Source organism: Grus americana, chromosome 22 (genome assembly GCF_028858705.1).
Source record: "Grus americana isolate bGruAme1 chromosome 22, bGruAme1.mat, whole genome shotgun sequence".
NCBI classification, from domain to species: Eukaryota; Metazoa; Chordata; class Aves; order Gruiformes; family Gruidae; genus Grus; species Grus americana.
This window is the reverse complement of record NC_072873.1, coordinates 5839658-5859370: the sequence shown is the minus strand read 5'-3', so window position 1 is coordinate 5859370 and position 19713 is coordinate 5839658. Positions and strand designations below refer to the sequence as shown.

At 49.6% G+C, this 19713-nt stretch overlaps 1 protein-coding gene across 1 annotated transcript; it reads left to right on the top strand.

Moving 5' to 3' along the window:
- The first annotated feature begins 6087 nt into the window (after positions 1-6087).
- LOC129195218 (von Willebrand factor A domain-containing protein 5A-like) lies at positions 6088-13570 on the top strand. The gene is made up of 17 exons (XM_054801055.1): positions 6088-6172; positions 6509-6756; positions 6862-7084; positions 7446-7588; positions 7743-7857; positions 8304-8431; positions 8712-8800; positions 9255-9399; positions 9717-9796; positions 10276-10387; positions 10733-10897; positions 11042-11145; positions 11501-11682; positions 11861-12067; positions 12513-12736; positions 12945-13071; positions 13275-13570. Exons 1-17 carry the CDS (start codon positions 6088-6090, stop codon positions 13352-13354), a joined length of 2457 nt encoding a protein of 818 aa, XP_054657030.1. The 3' UTR covers positions 13355-13570.
- Positions 13571-19713: the final 6143 nt, after the last annotated feature.

Sequence of the window (19713 nt, the reverse complement as noted above, 5' to 3'; positions counted from 1 at the left end):
ATAAGAAGGACATGGAGCTGTTGGACCAAGTCTAGAGGAGGCCACAAAGGTGATCAGAGAGCTGGAGCACCTCTGCTATGAGGACAGGCTGAGAGAGTTGGGATTGTTCAGCCTGGAGAATCGAAGGCTCCGGGGAGATCTAATTGTGGCTTACCAGTACCTGAAGGGGGCCTACAGGAAAGCTGGTGAGAGACTGTTTATGAGGGAGTGTAGTGACAGGAGAAGGGGTAATGGGTTCAAGCTGAAGGAGGGTCGATTTAGTTTAGATGTTAGAAAGGCATTCTTTACTGTTAGAGTGCTGAGGCACTGGCACAGGTTGCCCAGAGAGGTTGTGGATGCCCCATCCCTGGAAGTGTTTAAGGCCAGGCTGGATGAGGCTTTGGGCAACGTGGTCTAGTGGAGGGTGTCCCTGCCCACGGCACGGTGGTTGGAACTAGATGATCTTTGAGGTCCCTTCCAACCCAAACCATTCTATGATTCTGTGATTCTATGATTCTATGATTTTTTTTCCTTTCTTGAGTTCTTGAGCTAGCAATGATCACACCTTGACAATTCCTTTTCTGTCTGTAAACAGACAGTACTCTACTTTTTTTTCCTATATATATATATATACTTCCTCACAGAACTATTGTAGTTGTCTGAGCCATGGTTACACAGCTGTGCCATAACACAGCCATATCTTAGAACCTTGATACACTGGTAGCTGAATCCTGGCTGGGGTGGGGGCTTACAGCAGGATCTGCAGACATAAGATTACACCTCTGTCACCTGATGGCCTGGTATCTTCTAAGCATCAGCACTATCACTCTAATATTAGTGTGGTATCAGACCAAGTCTCTGCTTACATCCCTGCTTAGCAGGCTGCAGACACCAGAATAACTAAGCTCTCCTTAGCCGCAGTGTTAATGGCTAAACCCCATCTTACCCCTGCTTCCATAGTTCATTCATGATGCCATTCTGCTCTCTGTACAGGTCTTGAGCTGTAGTGCTTTAGCCTTACTAAACAAGCCAGCTGCATTAACAAACATTTAACAATTCCATGAAAATTTATTTTTTTGGTACATTAATAGTTAAGTTGTGAAAGTCTCTCTCTGGCTTAAGCACATTGAAATGTCATTGTATGTGTGCACAGTATAAAACAGTATATCATACGATAATTTTAAGTACACAAAAATATTGATGTCAAATGCTTGCTATTCAGTGGTAGCAGCATTTGCATTTGCATATGATGTTCTAATGCATACCTAAAATAAATTTGTCATATCTTGTTATAAACATCAGTGACCAATACAAATATCAGTAGTTTGCAAAAATAGCATCAATTCTTTTATCTGTTGAGCAGCTGAGCAGCTTGCCTTATTTTCAGTTACTTCATTCACAGAGCACCAAAAACCTCTCATTCTATTTTTTTTTTTTTCAATTAACTAATATCCCCTCCAATAACCTACAGTTTTCTGAGTGATTTTGTCATTAATTTGCTTATTACCCTTTGGTTTCATCTTTCCCTTATGGCAAATCAATAAACTTTATGTTTAGCATGAAAGAAAAATAAGTTGAAAAGGTCATGGCTCAAGATAAAGACCACTAGATCACTTACTGATTACCATCATGGGCAAAACAGACTCAACTTGTTGAAAATTAATTTAATTTGTTGCTATTCAAAATGGAGTGGAAGCACAAGAAACGAAGAAAAAAGCTTAAACATCTTCCCCCCACCCCCACTTTAACAGGTTGCCCCGAGAAGTTGTTGATGCCCCGTCATTGGAAGTGTTCATTGTCAGCCTGGATGGGACTTTGAGCAACCTGATTTAGTGAAAGATGTCCCTGTCCATGGCTGGGGAATCAGACTAGATGATCTTTAAAAGTCTCTTCCAACTCAAACCATTCTATGATTCTACGATTCTTCCTAGGCTCAACTTCATTCCTTCATTTCCAACTCTAACTCCTACACACTTCTAAGAGGCACAGGAGAGATGAGGAATGGAGGTTGTGGTCAGTTCATAATTGACATTTCATCCGCATACTTTTCCCTGCTCCAGCATGAGATCCCTCCCATGGGCTGCAGTCCTTCAGGATAAAGCTGCACCAGTGTGGGCTCTCTACAGGCCATAGTTTTTACAGGGCATACCCACATGGTCTACTGTGATCTCATCTATGAGCTGTAGTGTGGATATCTGCTCCAGTGTGGCCCACTCCATGTACTGCAGGAAAAGACCTGTTCCACCATGTTTTCTTCCACAGGCTACAGGGGAATATGTGATCTGGCACCTGCAGCACCTGCTACCTCTCTTTCTTCTCTGACCTTGGTGTTCATAGGATTGTTTCTCACAATTTTTTTTTTCTTCACTCCTCGCTGCTGTGCAGCACTTTGCCCTTTCTTAAATATGTAGACTTTAGTAAAGCCTTTGACACCGTTTCCCAAAGCATTCTCCTGGAGAAACTAGCTGCTCATGGCTTGGATGGGTGTACACTTCATTGAGTGAAAATCTGGCTGGATGGCTGGGCCCAAAGAGTTGTGGTGAATGGAGTTAAATCCAGTTGGCAGCTGGTCACAAGTGGCATTCCCCAGGGGTCAGTATTAGGACCAGTTCTGTTTAATATCTTTATCAATGATCTGGACGAGGAGATCAAGTGCACCCTCAGTAAGTTTATAGGCACCAAGTTGGGCGGAAGTGTTGATCTGCTGGAGGGTAGGAAGGCTCTACAGAGGGATCTGGACAGACTAGATCGATGGGCCAAGGCCAACTGTATGAGGTTCCAGAAGACTCAGTGCCAGGTCCTGCACTTGAGTCACAACACCCCCATGCAACACTACAGGCTTGAGGAAGAGTGGCTGGAAAGATGCCTGGTGGAAAAGGACCTGAGGATGTTGTCGATAGGTGGCTGAATATGAGCCAGCAGTGTGCCCAGATGGCCAAGAAGGCCAACAGCATCCTGGCTTGTATCAGGAATAGTGTGGCCAGCAGGACTAGAGAAGTGATCATTCTCTTGTATTTGGCACTGGTGAGGTCACACCTTGTTCAGTTTTGGGCCCCTCAGTACAAGAAGGACATTGAGGTGCTGGAGCGTGTCCAGAGAAGGGCAACAAAGCTGGTGAAGGGTCTGGAGCACAGGTCTTATGAGGAACAACTGAGGGAACTGGGATTGTTTAGTCTGGAGAAGAGGAGGCTGAGGGGAGACCTTATTGCTCTCTACAACTCCCTGAAAGGAGGTTGTGGTGAGGTGGGTGTTGGTCTCTTCTCCCAAGTAACAAGTGATAGGGCAAGAGGAAACGGCCTCAAGTTGTGCCAGGGGAGGTTTAGATTGGATATTAGGAAAAATTTCTTCACCGAAAGGATTATCAATCATTGGAACAGGCTGTCCATGGAAGTGGTTGAGGCACCATCCCTGGAGGTATTTAAAAGACGTGTAGATGTGGTGCTCAGGGACATGGTTTAGCAGTGAACTTGGCAGTGTTAGGTTAATGGTTGGAACTGATGATCTTAAAGGTCTTTTCCAACTAAACCAGTTCTATGATTCTATGATTCTATAATAAAAGCAAGAAACAAGCAATAAATTTTAGAAGGAAATACTTCTTCATTCCGCAGAATTTTTTTTTTTTGATTTATATATTTTTAACTGTAATAAATGTTGCTATTTACCTCTTTCCCATCTGCCTATTCTTTTACTTCTGTTTTTTGTTTTGCTGACAATGGTTCTTTTGGCTATAAATAGTATATGAATTTTAAATAAACAGTTCCAAAAATTACGCTGACATTTCCAAAGAAATTCATCCCTCTATTCCAGCTGAATCCACTGTTCAGATTAGAAATTTCTTTGTTATAACTTCCTATGTTCCCATCATGGAAATGTTGGAAAATGGTGTTAACTTTAGAGAAAAAAAGCCATCCCAAGCAAATGCTCCTACCCATAGCTCTACCCCATTAACTCTGTAACCCAGTCAGTCAAGTCAATACCAGTTGTCCTGTCCATCTGCTAAATTATCTGGCAAGCCAATGACATTCTCTTCCACACAGGCATTCATTTTTTCTTAATTTATTTCTATTCATGCTATTGCTTAAACATTTCATAGTCTAATTGCCTCTGAAAAATTGTATCATCTGTCCATGTCTTCATTGAGCCAGCTGTTTTCAGGGTTCATGGCCTGAGGAAACTGGAGTTCAGTGGGACCAGAGTAAAAGATAGGGATTTTTTTAAATTAAGGGGTTTTTTTCTTTCTTTCATTGAAAAATGCCTTGAAATTCTTTTGCAATGGTGATGAATATTCCTCCTGTTTCTCTGCATGGTTAGTACAAGAGGTAAAGACGGTGCTAATTAGAGCAGGCAAAGGCTTTGCGAATAAACCCTTTGACACTGCTGTGGGCTGTAGCAACAAGAGAATAGACCATAATAATAAAAACTGTCTTATTCCCAGCACACGAATCAAAGTTGCACTCAGAACACTCGTTGCTTGATCACAAAGATACTTTTTCCTCTCTCTGCCTGATTCCCATCAGGATATAAGGCAGAATAATTTCCTTTCAAAATGTCTTCATTTCCATTCTTCTTGTCATACATAATTAAAACAACTGACAAATTAAAATGATGCCATACATGTTCATTGAAACACATCTGGAAGCTCTCTAATTAGCTATACAATGCTTACAGCTCTACGGGGAGTGGCAGAAACTCAAATGCAGAGCTCATTACGGTCGTCAGAATTTTAATGAGCCCCTTGAGGAATGTGGTGCTGCCTCCTGTTACACTGTAGCTGTGGCAAAATCTGGCAAGCTGCCTTGAAGAAATGACAGGCAGACGCAGAAAGAAAAGTTAATTGGAGTTTTAATGGAGCCCAGTGCGAGATGCGAGATCAGAAATGTGGTTGGACAATGTGTTCCCACCAGGGCTCATTAGAGCAGAAACTCACAGACTTTGATTACAGACAGTGCAGAAAGCCATAGACTTCTCCTGTATCAAGCTGCCCTTACAGAAGTCAAACAGCAATCCCCGGGTGCCGGGAAGGTGGTCCTTTCAGTCAGCAATCCCCACACACAGCACGTGGAAAGGAAACTGCCTGTTCAGAAGAGTGTGGTTTTATTATATTTTCTACATCATATTTAGTGGCTTAATGAGAATGTCCAGCTACCCCAGGGCACCTCAAATGTTTGGAGAGGTGAACTGAGCTCTGTACAGCTGTATTGGGCAATCCAAAGATGGGTATAATGATTTGCATGAATTCCAGAAGCTCAGCAGAGTTCATTGCATCCTGGCTGCTGTAATGGTGACAAGTAGACTGCAAGAAACAGCCTAAGATTTATCTTTTCAATCTACAGTACAACAAAGACGATATGCAAAGCATGATGGTGGGGTGGGGATTTTCCTGGTGCTCCCCGCCTTGTCACCCCAGAACAGGAACCGGGGAAATTGACGTAAATGTGCCTGAACCAGACAGATTTATGCGGATAGGTTTTGGGTGGAGGGCAGTCCCTTTCACCTGGCACTTGGCCGAAAGACAGCCAGATATCACTTGAACTGCACCCTCCCCCCAGTGCCTCTCTGGGATTTGCTCTGCATTCATGGAATACCTGTCCCTGCCGTCATTTCTCTCTCCATCATGTTCCCCCTTATTATCTGATGTGTCTCTGCTTGTCCTCCTACAGATCCATCTGTCCCAAAATGGACCTTGTCTCCCAATGTATCCATGCAGCATGGATTGATAACCATGTATTGTTCATCCCAACACAGTCTCAGCCAGCCAGCCAGCCAGCCAACCATCCATCCATCCATCCATCCATCCACTCTTGCTTTCACACCTTCGTCTCTCCATCTCCTCTTGTTATCCCTCAGTTCTCTTCAAGATTCTCCCATGGTGGGGGTGGGTGCAGACCTCCTCAATGCAGAGATACTCCTGGTGACATCCCAGTGCTCATAAACAGGGATTTCTGAATCCCCGGGTTTGCTCTGGCTGTACATGGAGGGTTGGGGCTTCCAGCTATGTGTGTAGGACTGGGGAAATGGCAAGGAATCTTCACCAAATAGGGGCTGCCTGGTGGTTTCTGTGGATCTGTGCTCTTACAGGAGACACTTCTTGTCTGCAGGTCTCCAGAAATGTGGCGTCAGAGCTTTGGACTTCTAGGGAAATCCTACACCCATGACAGTGAGCTGGGGATCAGACAGCTGAGGGATGTTTGGGGTATGGGGGATGCTCCCAAAGGGGGACAAAGAAAGGAGGAGGGTAGGCAGCTGTAGGGGGAAATATCTGCACTGGATCTTCCCGGAGTGAAACAAGGACGGGAATGGTCAAGAGCTCTACAGGAAATGGGTGGGGAACAGAGGTATGGGGGGGAAAGGGAAGCTGGGGGGTGGGGGTCAAACACTGTTCTGTGGCAGGCTCGCACTAGACCTTCAGTAACGTTGGTCACCTAGTCTTGGTTTCCAGGGTGAGAACAGCCACAAACTGGAAGCATCCCCAACCACTTCCTTGTGTCATTCATGTGTGCTGATGGACAGGTTGCATCTCTCCCAACAGCAACAGGATCCTTTTTGCTGGGGAAGTGGCTCCGCATACCCCTGCACACAATGCCTCTGTGTAGTGTTGTGGTGGATGTTGCTGTCCAGGATTATGTGGCTGACGTGGCCTCCGAACTCATCTACCAGAACAAGAGTCAGATCTCCACAGAAATCCTCTTCGTCTTCCCCCTGAGCCCCCACATCACCATCTACTCCTTCCAGGCCCGCAGTGAGGATGCCAAGGTCCAGGCCATGCTGCGGGATGAGGTATCAGCATCCAGGGATGAATGGGTAAAGCACCACAGAAGCACGGGATGAGCAGCCCATGTCCTGCCTGGTGATCAGCTTTCTGTCCCTCCCCTTCCCACCCAGGCCCAGCAGCTGCACAAGGCTACGGGGGGCTGGGAGAATCTGGAATACCTTCAGGATCAGTCTGAGTACGCTGGCGAGGTGTTTGCCTGCTTCCTGGGCACCCTGTCCCCTGGCAGGGAGGTGGTTGTGACCTTGCGCTATGTCCAAGAACTGCCACGGGAGCCAGATGGAGCAGCCCATTTTGTGCTGCCACCCACACTGCATCCCTACACAAAACTCTACGGTGAGTGACCCCACGAGGAACTGGCCTCCCAGTCACACACTCCACAGAAGGGCCACAGACTCCCCACGTACTTTACAAACAGACCTGATGCAACTTCCCTTTGCACCCACAGGGGAACCCACATTTTCCCCCCATACAGCCCCTGGACAGATCCACGTATTCTTCCCTGTGCCCCATGAGGGGATCCACACCTCCCACACACATTTCCCACTAACAGACTCATGGACCCCTACATACGCCTCATTAACAACCCCAATTCTCTCCCTATGTCCTATATATGGATGCCAAATCCTGCCCCCCACCCCCCCTACTCCTGCAGGGAGAGTCTTTGCCCTCCCCAGTGCCATGTTTCTCCTTGCAGCCTCGAATTGTCTCACTAGCAAGCTGCCCTACAGCCTGCTGCTCACCGCCAGCCTGCAGTCACCCCGTGGAGTGGCCAATGTCCAGGCCAACTTTACCCTCACCCCTCTGATCTACACTGCCCAGGACCGCAGCGCTGCACAGGTATGCCCTCCTGAGCATCAGGATCCCGGGGGGAGCTGGGGAGATGTGTCATCACTGGGAAAAGAGGGACACACTAGGGTCAGTGCCTGTGCTCCTGCCCGAATGTATGGTCTGGTGCCCTCCTCCTGTGTATGACCAGGCACCCCTTCTCCAGGTCTCACTGGCTGGCAGCCCCCCAAGGCATCATGATTTGGAGCTGCTGGTGTATTTTGGAGACCCCACTGCAGTCAGTGCTGTGGTGGAGAAGGGAGACCCTGAGGCCCCTCCAGGTGAGTGCAGCTGGGGAGGGAAGATGGATGCACCTCTGGGTTGCAGGAGGCATGGGGGCCTCTGGGAAGGACTGGAGAATTCGGGAGGGGGTGAGATATCGCTGGACACTGGGATGGGAATGGGAGGCATTCAGATGGGATAGTTTGGGTCCTGGGGCTCCAGGGTGGAGTGCTGGGGACACTGTGGTGAGGTATCAGATATAAGCAGCATGCATCCGGGAAGTTCTGTGTTAGGGCTCACTGGGTAGCTCTACTGGCGGCAATGGTCTGGAATACATGGGGCACTGGGCTGTGCAATGGGTGGACAGTACAGCAGGGTATTGAGGTGCCAGTGTGGGGTGTCATGGGCTCTGGGACGGTGGAAGCTGAAAGCACAATGAGAATCAGAACCAGGAGGAGGGGAGGGGTCCCTATCTGGCCTTCATCCCACCCCATACCTCCTCTAGGCTCCCTGCTTGGTGACCCCATGGTGCTGGTGACACTGGCACCCAGCATCCCTGAAGCAGTGCCTGGGCAGCGCCAGTCCGGAGAGTTCATCTTCCTCCTGGACACCACTTTTCTTGGGCATGGACAGGTACCCCCGCAGAGCAGGGACCAGGATGGGGTGGAGGAGCAGGTTGAGGGGAGAGCAGGCCAGGGCAGGCATTTACAGAGAGACAGAGATGTGAGAGGGGCCTGGCGGGGCCGGAAATGGTCCTGAAATCTCTCAGGAGGGGGACTGCCCAGGGAATTCCGGGCACTGGCTCGGGTCATCCAGGGGAGTCCAGAGGCTTTAGGAGGACCAGACTATGGGCAAAGGCATCTGTACCCCGCACTGGTGCCTCCCAAGACCTGCCTGCTGTGTCTTTCCACAGGACTCCCTGCTCTTCCTTCTCAAAAGCCTGCCCCTAGGCTGCTACTTCAACATCTACTGCTATGGAGAAACCTCTGTGGGCATCTATCCGTGAGCAAATATGGAGCAGGCTGGGTGCTATGGGGCTGGATTAGGTGCTGGTGGGTAGGGCTGGATACTGTGGGGCATGGCTGAGTGCTGCACAGCTGGAATGGGTACTAATGGGGCAGGGTTAGATGCTGGAGGGCAGGTGTGCATGCTCTGAAATTGGCTGGTTGTTAGAGGGTAAGGCTGGGTGCTGGAGGGCACGACTGGTCACTGTAGGGCAAGGCTGGGTTCTGGGGATGGGATCATTGTGGCATTATGGGACAGCACTTCCTGGGGTTCTGTTGAGCAGAGTCTTGTAGGAACTCTGAAGCCAGGTCTCTTCAAGAACTACTATGGGGCAGGGGCTTGCAGAGGACCCTAGGGCATAGCTGTGGGGAGTGCTATGGGGCAGGATCTCGGGGAGCACTAGGGCCAGCACAGAGCAATGTGCTCTCCAAACATGCTGTGCTCCCTGCAGGCAAAGTGTTGAATACACTCAGGACAACCTGGCCGAGGCCATGCGGCGCATCCCCTCCACCGGCTCCAGTCTGGGTGACACCAATCTGCTGGGAACCCTCCGCTCAATCTACAATACCCCCCGCCCCCACGGGCATACACGCCAGGTCTGGGTGCAGGGGCGTGGAGGGTGGAGGGAGAGGTGTCCCAGGAGGAGAGAGAGGACATGGGAGTGTGGGTGGAAGGTGCCACCCAAGGTATGCGGTGGTCACAAGGGAACAGGAAGGATACCGTGGGGAGTGGGGGAATGGAGAAGTGGGTCGACATCTTCGGGAGTTTCTGTTCCTGAGTGGATCTCTCTCCCCGGGGTAGTCTCTCTGCAGGGGGCCTCTCTCCTGGGCCCCCCTCTCCATTTCAGGGGCCTGCTTTCCCCATTTTGGGGTCCCTGTGCAGGGCCCCACCACTCATGTCCCCTGTCTCCCAGCTCTTCATCTTCATGGCTGGGCTACCCCCTGACAAGGAAGCCATTGCAGCTGAGGTCTGCCGTCACCGCAACAGTCACCGGTAATGGTCGCCCTTTGATTGTCCAGTCATTTCCATCCCTGATGAGGGCTCCTGTTCAGCAGTGCCTGTCCTAATCCTTGGGCCCCTCCAGTGACCCAAAGACCCTTCCCACCCTGCACAGCTCTCCTGTGCCAGGTCCCCATGTGGGAGTCTTTGCTTACTACTCCCACAGACAAGGCACCCTTCACAGAGTGAGGCATAGGGCTTGTACACCCTGATGTGCCCCCAGGCTCTTCCCCAACCCCACGAGACTGTCCCCAGCTCTGCCCCAAGTCCCAGCTCTCCTCTGCCAGCTCCCTGTCTAACCCCAGCTCCAACCCCAGTCCCTCACTCCCTGCTCTTCCTCCTGCCCCTTTGTTCTGCATCCCAGATTTCTTCTCCCAGCTTTAACTCCAGCTTGTGTTCTCCAGCTCTAACCCAGCATCCTTGCACGTGCCTCTGGCTCTCATTTCTGACACCTTTCCCTGCTTCCCTCATAGGTGTTTCTCCTTCTGCTTCTCTAAGGACAGCGCTGCCCTGGCTACAGCCCTGGCCAGGGAAACAGGAGGTGAAGCTACCTATGTCTCCTCTGACAACAGTATGACAGTCGTGGTAAGAACCCAGGAGCCCTGGCAGGTCCCATGCTATTCCACAGACACACTGACTTCCAAGTACCCCAGCACCTGGACTGCCCACACACAGTAGTCGAGACCCAGCTGCCCCAGGAACCCAGGCACTCAGGCTTCTCTGACCCTACCCCACCACACCATGCCCTGAGAACCCAGGTGCCTGGGCTTCTGCCCCGCTGTAACCCACAGACCTGACTGTGCCCAGGGAACCCAGACGGTGCAGGCTACCCCACACGTTCCACTGTCCCCCAGGGAACCCCGACACCGGGGGCCATGGGCTGAACCCCAGTGGATCTGCGAACTGTGGTGTCCTGCCCTCTGTCCGCAGGTGCTGCAGTGCCTGAAGCAGGCCCTCAAGCCAGCAGCTGAAGGAGTCTCTCTGAGCTGGGCCCTGCCCCATGGCCTGGAGGTTGAGGTGCTGGGGGGCACCCCTCAGTTCATCTTTCAGGGGCAACACAGCCTCCTCTATGCCCGGATCCACGGACAGGCACAGGTGAGAGCTGGGACTACAGTCACCCCCAGTTACCTCCCAGTAGCCTCCCAGTAACCACCAGTAATCCTTCAGTAACTTCCCAATGTCCCCCAGTAACCATCTTGTGTCCCCAGTAACCTCCAGTAGCTTCCCATGTGTTCCCAGGATGCGACAGTGGCCAAGGGGGTCATGACCTTGCAGTACAGCCTGGACGGCCAGGATGTCACTCACACCATTGAATTCCCACTGTGCCCACAAGGAGATGGCTGGTGAGAGTCTGTCCTAAGGGAAGAGGCACGCATCCCCCTCATCTCTAACATGGACTCCAGCTGAGAGAGGGCCCAGACAGCTCATGCATTCTCGCCTTCCACGCACAATCCAAAACTGGCAGAGAACCCAAGCGTCCAAACATGCCCCCCTTCCCTGCTTTGACCTCACAGGGACAGGACCCAGGAACCTGGGCATCACTTCCCTCCAGACAGATGAGGACCCAGGTGTCCAGGTTTTCCCTCTGTCCATCCTCAGCCCTGAAGGGAGAGAGCCCAGGTGTCCTCTCTCTCTGTCAACCTTTCCCCAGCACAGAGACCAGCCAGGTGGTCAGGCCTCACCCCACTCTGTCCCCAGGCTGGCTGGGCATCGTCTGGCCGCGAGATGCTTGCTGAAGTGGTTGTTGCCAGAGGCTGCGAGTGGGTCAGGGGATGAACCAAGGCATCGCGCGGTTGAGATCAGCCTCACTTCAGGGATCATCTGCCCCTTTACCAGCTATGTGGGGGTTCACACATCACAGAGGGTCACCTGGTACCGAGGTAAGGAAAGACACATGTGGGAAAGAGCTGGTGAGGCAGCTCCATGGGATGTTCTCATTCCACTGGAGCTGGAACCCCCGCCACAGGGCACCCCAGTCTCACGGGGCAGGCCCCATCACCACCAGGTGCTCCTTTACCACGGGCTTAATTCGGCTCCTTTCCCTGTTTGCCCTCGAAGGGCCCCTGGCACTGTTGCCACCCCGCCAGTCACTCATGCCCTGCCAGATTGTTGAGCTTCGTGGCTCCAGGAAAGTCTCTTCCTGCTATCCCATGAGCACCTGGGTCCCACCTGGCTGGCTGACAGCAGTGTGTGCATTGTGGCTTGCCCTCCGTCAACTCACCCATGCCATTGCTGTCCTGCCCCAGCGGGGTGCTTGCCCAAAAGGTATGTGATAATCTAATCATGCTGCCCATGGTGTGGAAATCAATGAATTTTGCCTTTAACCCTTCCCTTAGTTATCCTTAAACCTGAAATTCCTTCAGCAGATATGAGACCCAGCTCAGGGACACCCAGGGAGGGGACAGGGACGGTGCTGGATCATAAATACACATTTGGATAATGTGTTGGGGGGCTATCAAGAGGGGTCTTGGGACATGGCTGGGCAGAGATACCAGGAGAAGAGCCAATGGTCAAAGTTGGGGGTGAGTTAGGGGTGTGCAGAAAGGGCTGTGGATGGGGCTGCTTTGGGGACATGCAGGAAGGAGCTTTGACTGCAGGTGGCTACCCAAAGAAGAGCAGAGATAATGTTCTGAGGCATTGCACAGGGGAGCAGAGAGGGGCCAGCTTCCTGTGATTCTCCCAACCCTCCTGTTCACATCTTCTCCCACAGCACGTAAACCACCACCACCACCTATTTCTTCTCTCAACTATGTGGATCCCATGGAATTTGTTTTGTGCTCTCCAGTTTTAGGGCTTTGGTCTACCAAAGCCATTGCTGAGTGCCAGGAGCTGGTGGCATTGCAGAATGTAGATGGCTCCTGGGCTCTCAGCTCAGGACTGGCCTCTGTGCTGGAAGTCGATGAGGCCGAAATCAAGGGAAAGATGCCTGGTGAGGTAAGGGGAGAACCTCTTATGGCGGCAGCGTGTCATCCTGGAGCAGTGGGAACCCCTTGGCTGGTGGCAACGCTGGCATCCCAAGGGCAGCCGGAGAGGAATGAAGGGATCAGAAACCAGAAGCCACAAAGGAAGGGGTGGGAAGCAGTGAGGGGGCAGGGAGGATGCTCAGCACTGCATGCTGCTCTGAGTCATTGTTCTCCTACAGGTCATGGAGCCAAGCATCTGGGCTACAGTGCTGGCCGTGACCTGGCTGCATAGACATGACAAGTGTTACCAAGACCTCTGTGAGCTGCTGGAGGCCAAGGCTGTGACCTGGCTGTGCAGTCAAGCTGGTGAGTCTTGAGGGTCCTTTTCCTGGTGAACCCCACAGCACAGACTCCTCCCTTCTCTCTCCAGTGGGACCTGCCTCACCCCTTCACAGGTCCACAAATTCCTGGGGCAGATGGAGGAGTCCTGTATCCCCTTTCTCCTTTCCATCTATGGACTCTGTCTCCTGCCTGACTCCCCTAGTGCCCCTGTCTCTCCCTGATTGCAGTGTCCCAGCTGGACAAGTGCCTGGAGGCAGCCAACACCCTCCTTGGGAGCAGCGTCAAGCTGAGTGTCTTCAGGCTCTGAGCTCAACACATGCCTTGTGCTACAGACCGGCGGCACCTGCAGAGCTAAAAAAGGCCACAAAGTATAACCTAACCTCACCTAGTGTGCCGGGATACCACTGTTGCTACCAGCTGGGGTCTTACATTACAGATGAATTCTCTTATGTCTTATAGTAGTCGGGCTGAACCTGTATCATGCTGAACTCCTCAAGAGAAAACCTCTAGTTCAGAGTCTCCAGTGTGCTTGGTTTGGGTGGAGGTGGGAGGGGGAAGGAAGCATCACATTCCCCAGTGGTTGCTCTTCCTAAATTCGGCTTTGGCAAAATGTCTACTGGCCTCCACAAAGATGGCACTTAGGGACATGGTTTAGTGGTGGATTTGGTAGTGTTAGGTTAACAGTTGGACTCGATGATCTTAAGGGTCTTTTCCAGCCTGATTCTGTCATTCTATGGTTTCTGTCTTGATAAGAGAGTGCTGTGCACCCTAGAGAAGATGAGTGTTTAGAGGTGTCAACAGCAGGCACAATAGCAGTGGCTCCCAATGAAGGACTCCTACTGCACCCCACTTGCTGACCTCTTTGTTTTACCCCAGAAGTCCAGGTTGTGTCGGGAACTCCCATATCTGCATTGCCATGTAAACCAATCATTCTGGAAGTAAAACTCTCATCAACAGACCCAGACCATCATAATGTCCAAGAGAACTCGTGGGGAGAGATTGATTTGAAAACTGTCAGCATGTTGAAGGTGGAACTGAAGGAGCTTTTGATTAGCAAACCAGTCATGCAATGTACTCCCTCCTGCCCCAGGGCCTTGAATTCATGGGTCTCATTCCATGTTGGCAAAGTCTCTGATTCATTTTCCAATAAACAGTGTATCTTCTGTAAGCCAAAAGGTGTGACATAGCCTTTATTTCAGTTGGGCCTATGATCCTTCCTTCCAGGAGCCATCTATGAGTCACCAGGAGGGGCATGAAGGGATGTCAATACCCAGAGAGCTGTGTATTGTAATACACTAAATAAGGCGCTGCCATTGCTCTTGGAAGAGCACAGACCTCTTCTAGGTTAGCAAGACAGGAGCTGAGGACTCGCCAGGCTTTTTCTAAACTTCTTCTAGCTTGAGTTTATTTCAATTTGATCTTAGTGCTAGCAGCTGCAGCGGCACTTTGCCCAGCAGATAGATGACTGATGTCTAACTTATCCCAGCTGTAACAGAAAAGTTGTCAGGTGATTAATGTCCAACTTGGGTTTAGTTTTAACTTTTTAACTCCATTGGAGCATGCATCTCTGAAAATAAATGCTGTTCTCCCTTTAAGCTTCACCTCTGCTGTCTGGAGCAGACAGCACAAATGTCTGTGTCCACTGGCAACCCCCTGCCTGGAGGTCACTGCGGAGACAGAGGAGTCACCTTCCCCAGAGATGCGAATGCGATGGGGAATGTGCCCTCCCACACTCCTTGGGGTGTAGAAGGAGGAGAGAAGGGCATTGGGGATCTCACATTTTGGAGAGGTGAATCATGACTGTGAGGAAATACTGGTAGTTCAGCTTACTTCAGCCACCAACAAATGCATTGATGATCCAGGGAGAGGTTTTGGCTTCTTCGCTCCAAGAGACTCCCAAGGGCGACTCATCTGATCAAACTTAGTTGGTCTCCATGGCCTGGAGGGAATATCAGACCATGCTTCTTTCTCCCCATTGACCACTGGCAGAGGCTGAAAAGGCAACCTCAGTCACCCATGGCTGCCTAATTCTGAAGGAGTCAATCCCATTAGAGTCTTCTGCAGGATGTGAGCTGAACCCCCTTTCTGGAGCCTCACTGGGCTCTGCTGCATCACTTTGGAAAAGCCTATGCTTGTTGCCCTACCTCAGTTTCTCTTTTTCTCAGAGCAGGCTGAAATGCTTCGGAGGTCTGGGGAGGGACAGCCATTACCTGAGGTCTTGAAACAGTTTGCACCAGCTCAGAGCTCTCATCCTCTGCAGGGATACACTTATGCAGTGCTCCCTCCCTGAAATCCCAAGGGAGACACCCTGCAGGACACTGATTATCTCCATAACACCAGGAAATGGCATTCGGGTGCTTTGGGCCCAGAGCTCCATCTATGGAAGGAAGAGTGAAAGACCTGAGCTTCCTGTTGGCCTGCCTGTGAGATAAGGGTTTTCAGAGAGAATAGGGAGTGAAGTAATATGGGGCAGAATAGGTGACACACAGACCTGAGTCTTCATTCCCAAGCACCATCACAGGAAAGGTCCTCCCACTCTTCATTCACAGCATTCAGTGGGGGAACCTATCCTAATTGCACTTGTCATCAGCATCTCCAGACACAATTCATCCCAGCCTGGGAGAAAGGTGCATTACAGTCTGCGTGCATCACCTTTTTGAGCAGCTTACCCATCCCAGGATTTCTATGGACCGCCTAGGTGCTTTCCTTCAGCATCTCCATCTCCCTGTAAAGGCTCAAAAGTCACGGGGAGGAAATCAGCAGGAACATCATTGTGCTTATCCACAATGTTGGGAAGACCCTAGGATGGAGTCAGGGCAGAGGGTTCTGTTCCTCAAGCATGGACTTTTCCTGAGCATACACTCAGGCTCCTAATGGGTATTTACCACAAGCATGCACTAGATGATGCTCCTTCCTCACTTCACCTTCTGTTCACTCAGTCTCTTACTGGTAACACTGAGCACAGAGCTCCAAAACCAGAGCTGAAAGCTCAGAGGTACTCAATACCTGCAGTGCCAATTCTACTGACAGCATTACAGTGAAAACAAATGTAAAACATGATATTAATCAAGTTGTCATGCTGCTGCAAAAATCCATTGTGTAGCCCTAGCCTTGCTGGTCTAAGGCCAAGCAAGAAATATCTAAATAATGTACCTTTGTCTGATAAGTAGGTTTTGATTGCTAAAAGCTGAAGTTTAACTGATATATTACTAGTTCAGTCAGTAAACCATGAAGAACCATCTGGAATTGCCAAAAGTACCAGGAAACTAGGGGAAAGGTAATACCAGCAGGGGGAATTGCAACCACCAACCCATGGACCACCTACCCCAGTTCCACCACCTACTCAAAAGATAAAGGCGGAGAAAAGAACTGAGCATGCGTTCTAGTTTGCATGCTAGATGAAGAAATCTAAACCAATCATTTAACAGAATAACAATGACCACTGATCTGGAGCTTCAGTGTGCTGTCTTGGGACAAACACCCATATCTGCACAAATATGCAACAAAATACCTCTGTTTTGTGTGTATATTGGTGGATTGCACACCAGGTAAACGAACCCCAAGTTTTGGGACAGCAACAGGAGAAAGGGCGTCTGATTTGATATGACATCAGTTGTGTGTTTTCCTCGGTTATCAGGGAGGAAAGTGTAAAGCGGTATTAGCCAGTGAGGAAAGTGTGACTATGAGAAGTGCATGTGTAGAGATCTGTAATACCTTACACAGACTGTGGCATGTGCTTATGACAATCACGGCAATAGCAGGTGCATTTGTGTCAGTTATGTTTGTTTAAATTTGCCAGTGTGTGACTACAATACAGCTGTGATACATTAACTCTGTCAATTGGCAGTGGATTCCTATCAAAAACTTAGCTGCACAGCCATCGTCACTATTAGCAGTGCAGTGTTATAGTCATGCAGGCCCTTTCAGGTGCCTTAGGACAAGCACTCCCAGATACCTGAGAGCTACCAACCTGCTGAGGTTCACTAGAGCTGCATGCTGGCCCTCAGAGTCCACACTCAGGGCACAGGGGTTTCAAGATCATCCCAGCCAACATGTTGCGGTGGTCTGGAGACCTTTGCCTCCTATTATGCACTATGAGGTGATGGTTCACTATGATCCCAGTAAGAAAAGCACGTAGACCCTGTAAACTATCATTTCAAATGCTATTTATTACAGCTAAATCTATAAAGAAAGAGAGGGTAAGATACATAATTTTATGTCCCTTCAGATGCTGGGAAAACCAAGCTGTAAAACATCAGATGGGTCTCCATCCAGAGCGCAGCACACTGCACAGATCCCACATGTGGAAGGGTCACTCAAGCTACTGGAGGATTTTCTTAAAGGAAAACAACTTTACTCATAATTTCTAATGTCAGAAAGGGCGTTCACATGTTCAAGACAGAATTTCTTGCTGCACATTTAGACACAGGCAAGGACAGGCAGGTGATGTAATTGCAAGCACCGAACATAAGCTGCCTGCGGGCTCCTCTGTTAAAAGGGGCTGCTGAGGTTGTCCTGCAGCTGCATCATTTCTGTGGCACAGACTGATGGCCATGCCCTGAGTGCGACACAACCCAGCCCAGCCAAGCACAGCACAGCTCAGCATGGCCCAACCCAACCCAACCCCACCCAGCCCAGCCCAGCCCAGCCTAGCACAGCACAGGCCTGAGCCTCCCCAAGTGAACTGTTATGTGGCCACTAAGTCCTTAACATGCAACGATCTTCATTCAGGATCACTACACTTCCACAGCATTTTTTTTAGATGGTGGGGTCTTCACTGATGATTTTCCTGCTAATCTCACCTCCGACCTTTGAGCTGGCTTTCTATCCCCTCTAATTTCAATGACCTGTGGCTTTCTGTACATCCTCAGTTTCTCCAGACAGGTTGTTGTTTACTGTCCCTGTTAAGTCAGTTCAGTCTTCCTAAAGCGTCAGCTCTGAGTCTGACCTGGAGGCAATCGGCCACTTTTCCCTTGTTCTGCAGCTGTCCTATCAGTAATGTTATTGTAGTATCCATCCTATGATGTATTAATTAGCTAGATGCACTCATGCAGCAATTCAGCAAGCAATGTTAGCTTCTGTTTCACCATACACAAAGCTAAGTATATTTGTGCTGGTCCGTCTTTCACTTACTGTGGGTCTGAGATTTATATCACCTCTTACACACCGAGTTGTCTTTCTCCTGCTGATAGTAAAAGGAACTCTGTTCCTCATAGCTCTGAAGAGCATACTGGGAATAACTTCAAGCATAGCAATTGGGCTGTTGAAGTCTGAGCAAATGCCCATTCCCTTTTTATTCCATACAGAGTAATAGGTAGCTTCATGGGGCAACTCATCTGTGTGGTGAAAAGGAGTACTCCTAGGACGAGCTCTCTCCATGAACCCGTTCCTCTTGCACTAAGTGTGGAGCCCCTAAAGGGAACATGAATACAGTCTGATGTGTGTGAAACACTGCTTTCTCTCTGGTAACGTTTTCTTTCACAAACGTTCCCTCTCATAGGTGCCCTTTCTGACAAGCAGGGAAAAGAAAGACCAAGAACACTGCATGGAGAAAGGGGAATGGGAAAAACAGATGTCACCAAGAGAGTTTCTCCTGCTGGGACTCAGGAACATACCTGCTTCCAGGTGCCTCTCTTCCTCCTCTCTCATTGTCTGTGCAAAGACTGTGCTTGGGAACATCTTCACTGTTGTGCTGGTGGTGACACACCAGCATCTCTACAGCCCAATGTATTTCTTTCCAGTGAATTTCTCCTGCTTGGAGATCTGCTATAATTCCATCAACCTGCCCAGGCTGTTGGCCAACTTCCAGACTGGGGACAGGACACCTCTGCTCAGAACTCTATGGCTCAGCTCTATTTCTTTCGATCTCTTGCAGTCTCTGAATGTTACCTGCTGGCCACCATATCTTACAATCTGTACCTGGCAATATGTCACCCCATGTGCTATAAAAGCATGATGAACTGGAAGCTGACTCTTGGCTTGGGGAAAATCACTAGTTGAACAATCGTCACATACTTCTCAAGCCGGTTGAAGTTTTGTGGCCCCAAGCCCTTTGACCGCTTCTGTGATTTGATCTCTTTGCTGGAGCTCTCCTGTAGTGACACCAGGCTGCTGTAATGTCCATCCCAGATGTAGTCTTGACATTTTTGCATGAGCAATTAAATAGGTCTAAGATGTGATTCTCATGCTCTTTCTTTCATTTAGAACTGCTTTAGAACCTGTGAGGATGAAAAAGACCAAGTCAACAAAAAGCAACTGATATAAAGTTTAATAAAGCAGAGATTTGAAATATATTCTACATAGTCTATTATTTGGCATGAAATAATTCCTTGGAAAGAGAGTGAATTCTTACATAAAGCTACTGCCACGGCAGACTTATGAAGGCTTTGTATAAACAAAAGGTGATATACATTTGATCTTTGTTTAAGCAATAACATGTTTGGATAACTATTCCCATCTAGCTATCCTATCTTCTGCTGTGGACAACAGAGGAGAAACACCTATGGAAGGGGTGGAAACCTATGCTCAGCTCTCATTTGACTCTTGGATGGGTGGCTTTCTGATTGTTTTTGTGCAAACTGTTCTGGTGTTCAGACTGCTGTTCTGTGGCCCCAGTATCATCAGTCACTTCTACTGTGATGTTGGGCCACTACTGAAACTGGCTTG

What these genes read in the sequence shown, in the direction of transcription:
- LOC129195218 (XM_054801055.1), top strand. Translation starts at nt 6,088, where the DNA reads ATGTGGCGTCAGAGCTTTGGACTTCTAGGGAAATCCTACACCCATGAC. An exon ending in AGGACCGCAGCGCTGCACAG is followed by an intron (nt 7,589 to 7,742) that starts GTATGCCCTCCT and finishes CCCCTTCTCCAG; the next exon opens with GTCTCACTGGCTGGCAGCCC. An exon ending in AGGGAAAGATGCCTGGTGAG is followed by an intron (nt 12,737 to 12,944) that starts GTAAGGGGAGAA and finishes GTTCTCCTACAG; the next exon opens with GTCATGGAGCCAAGCATCTG.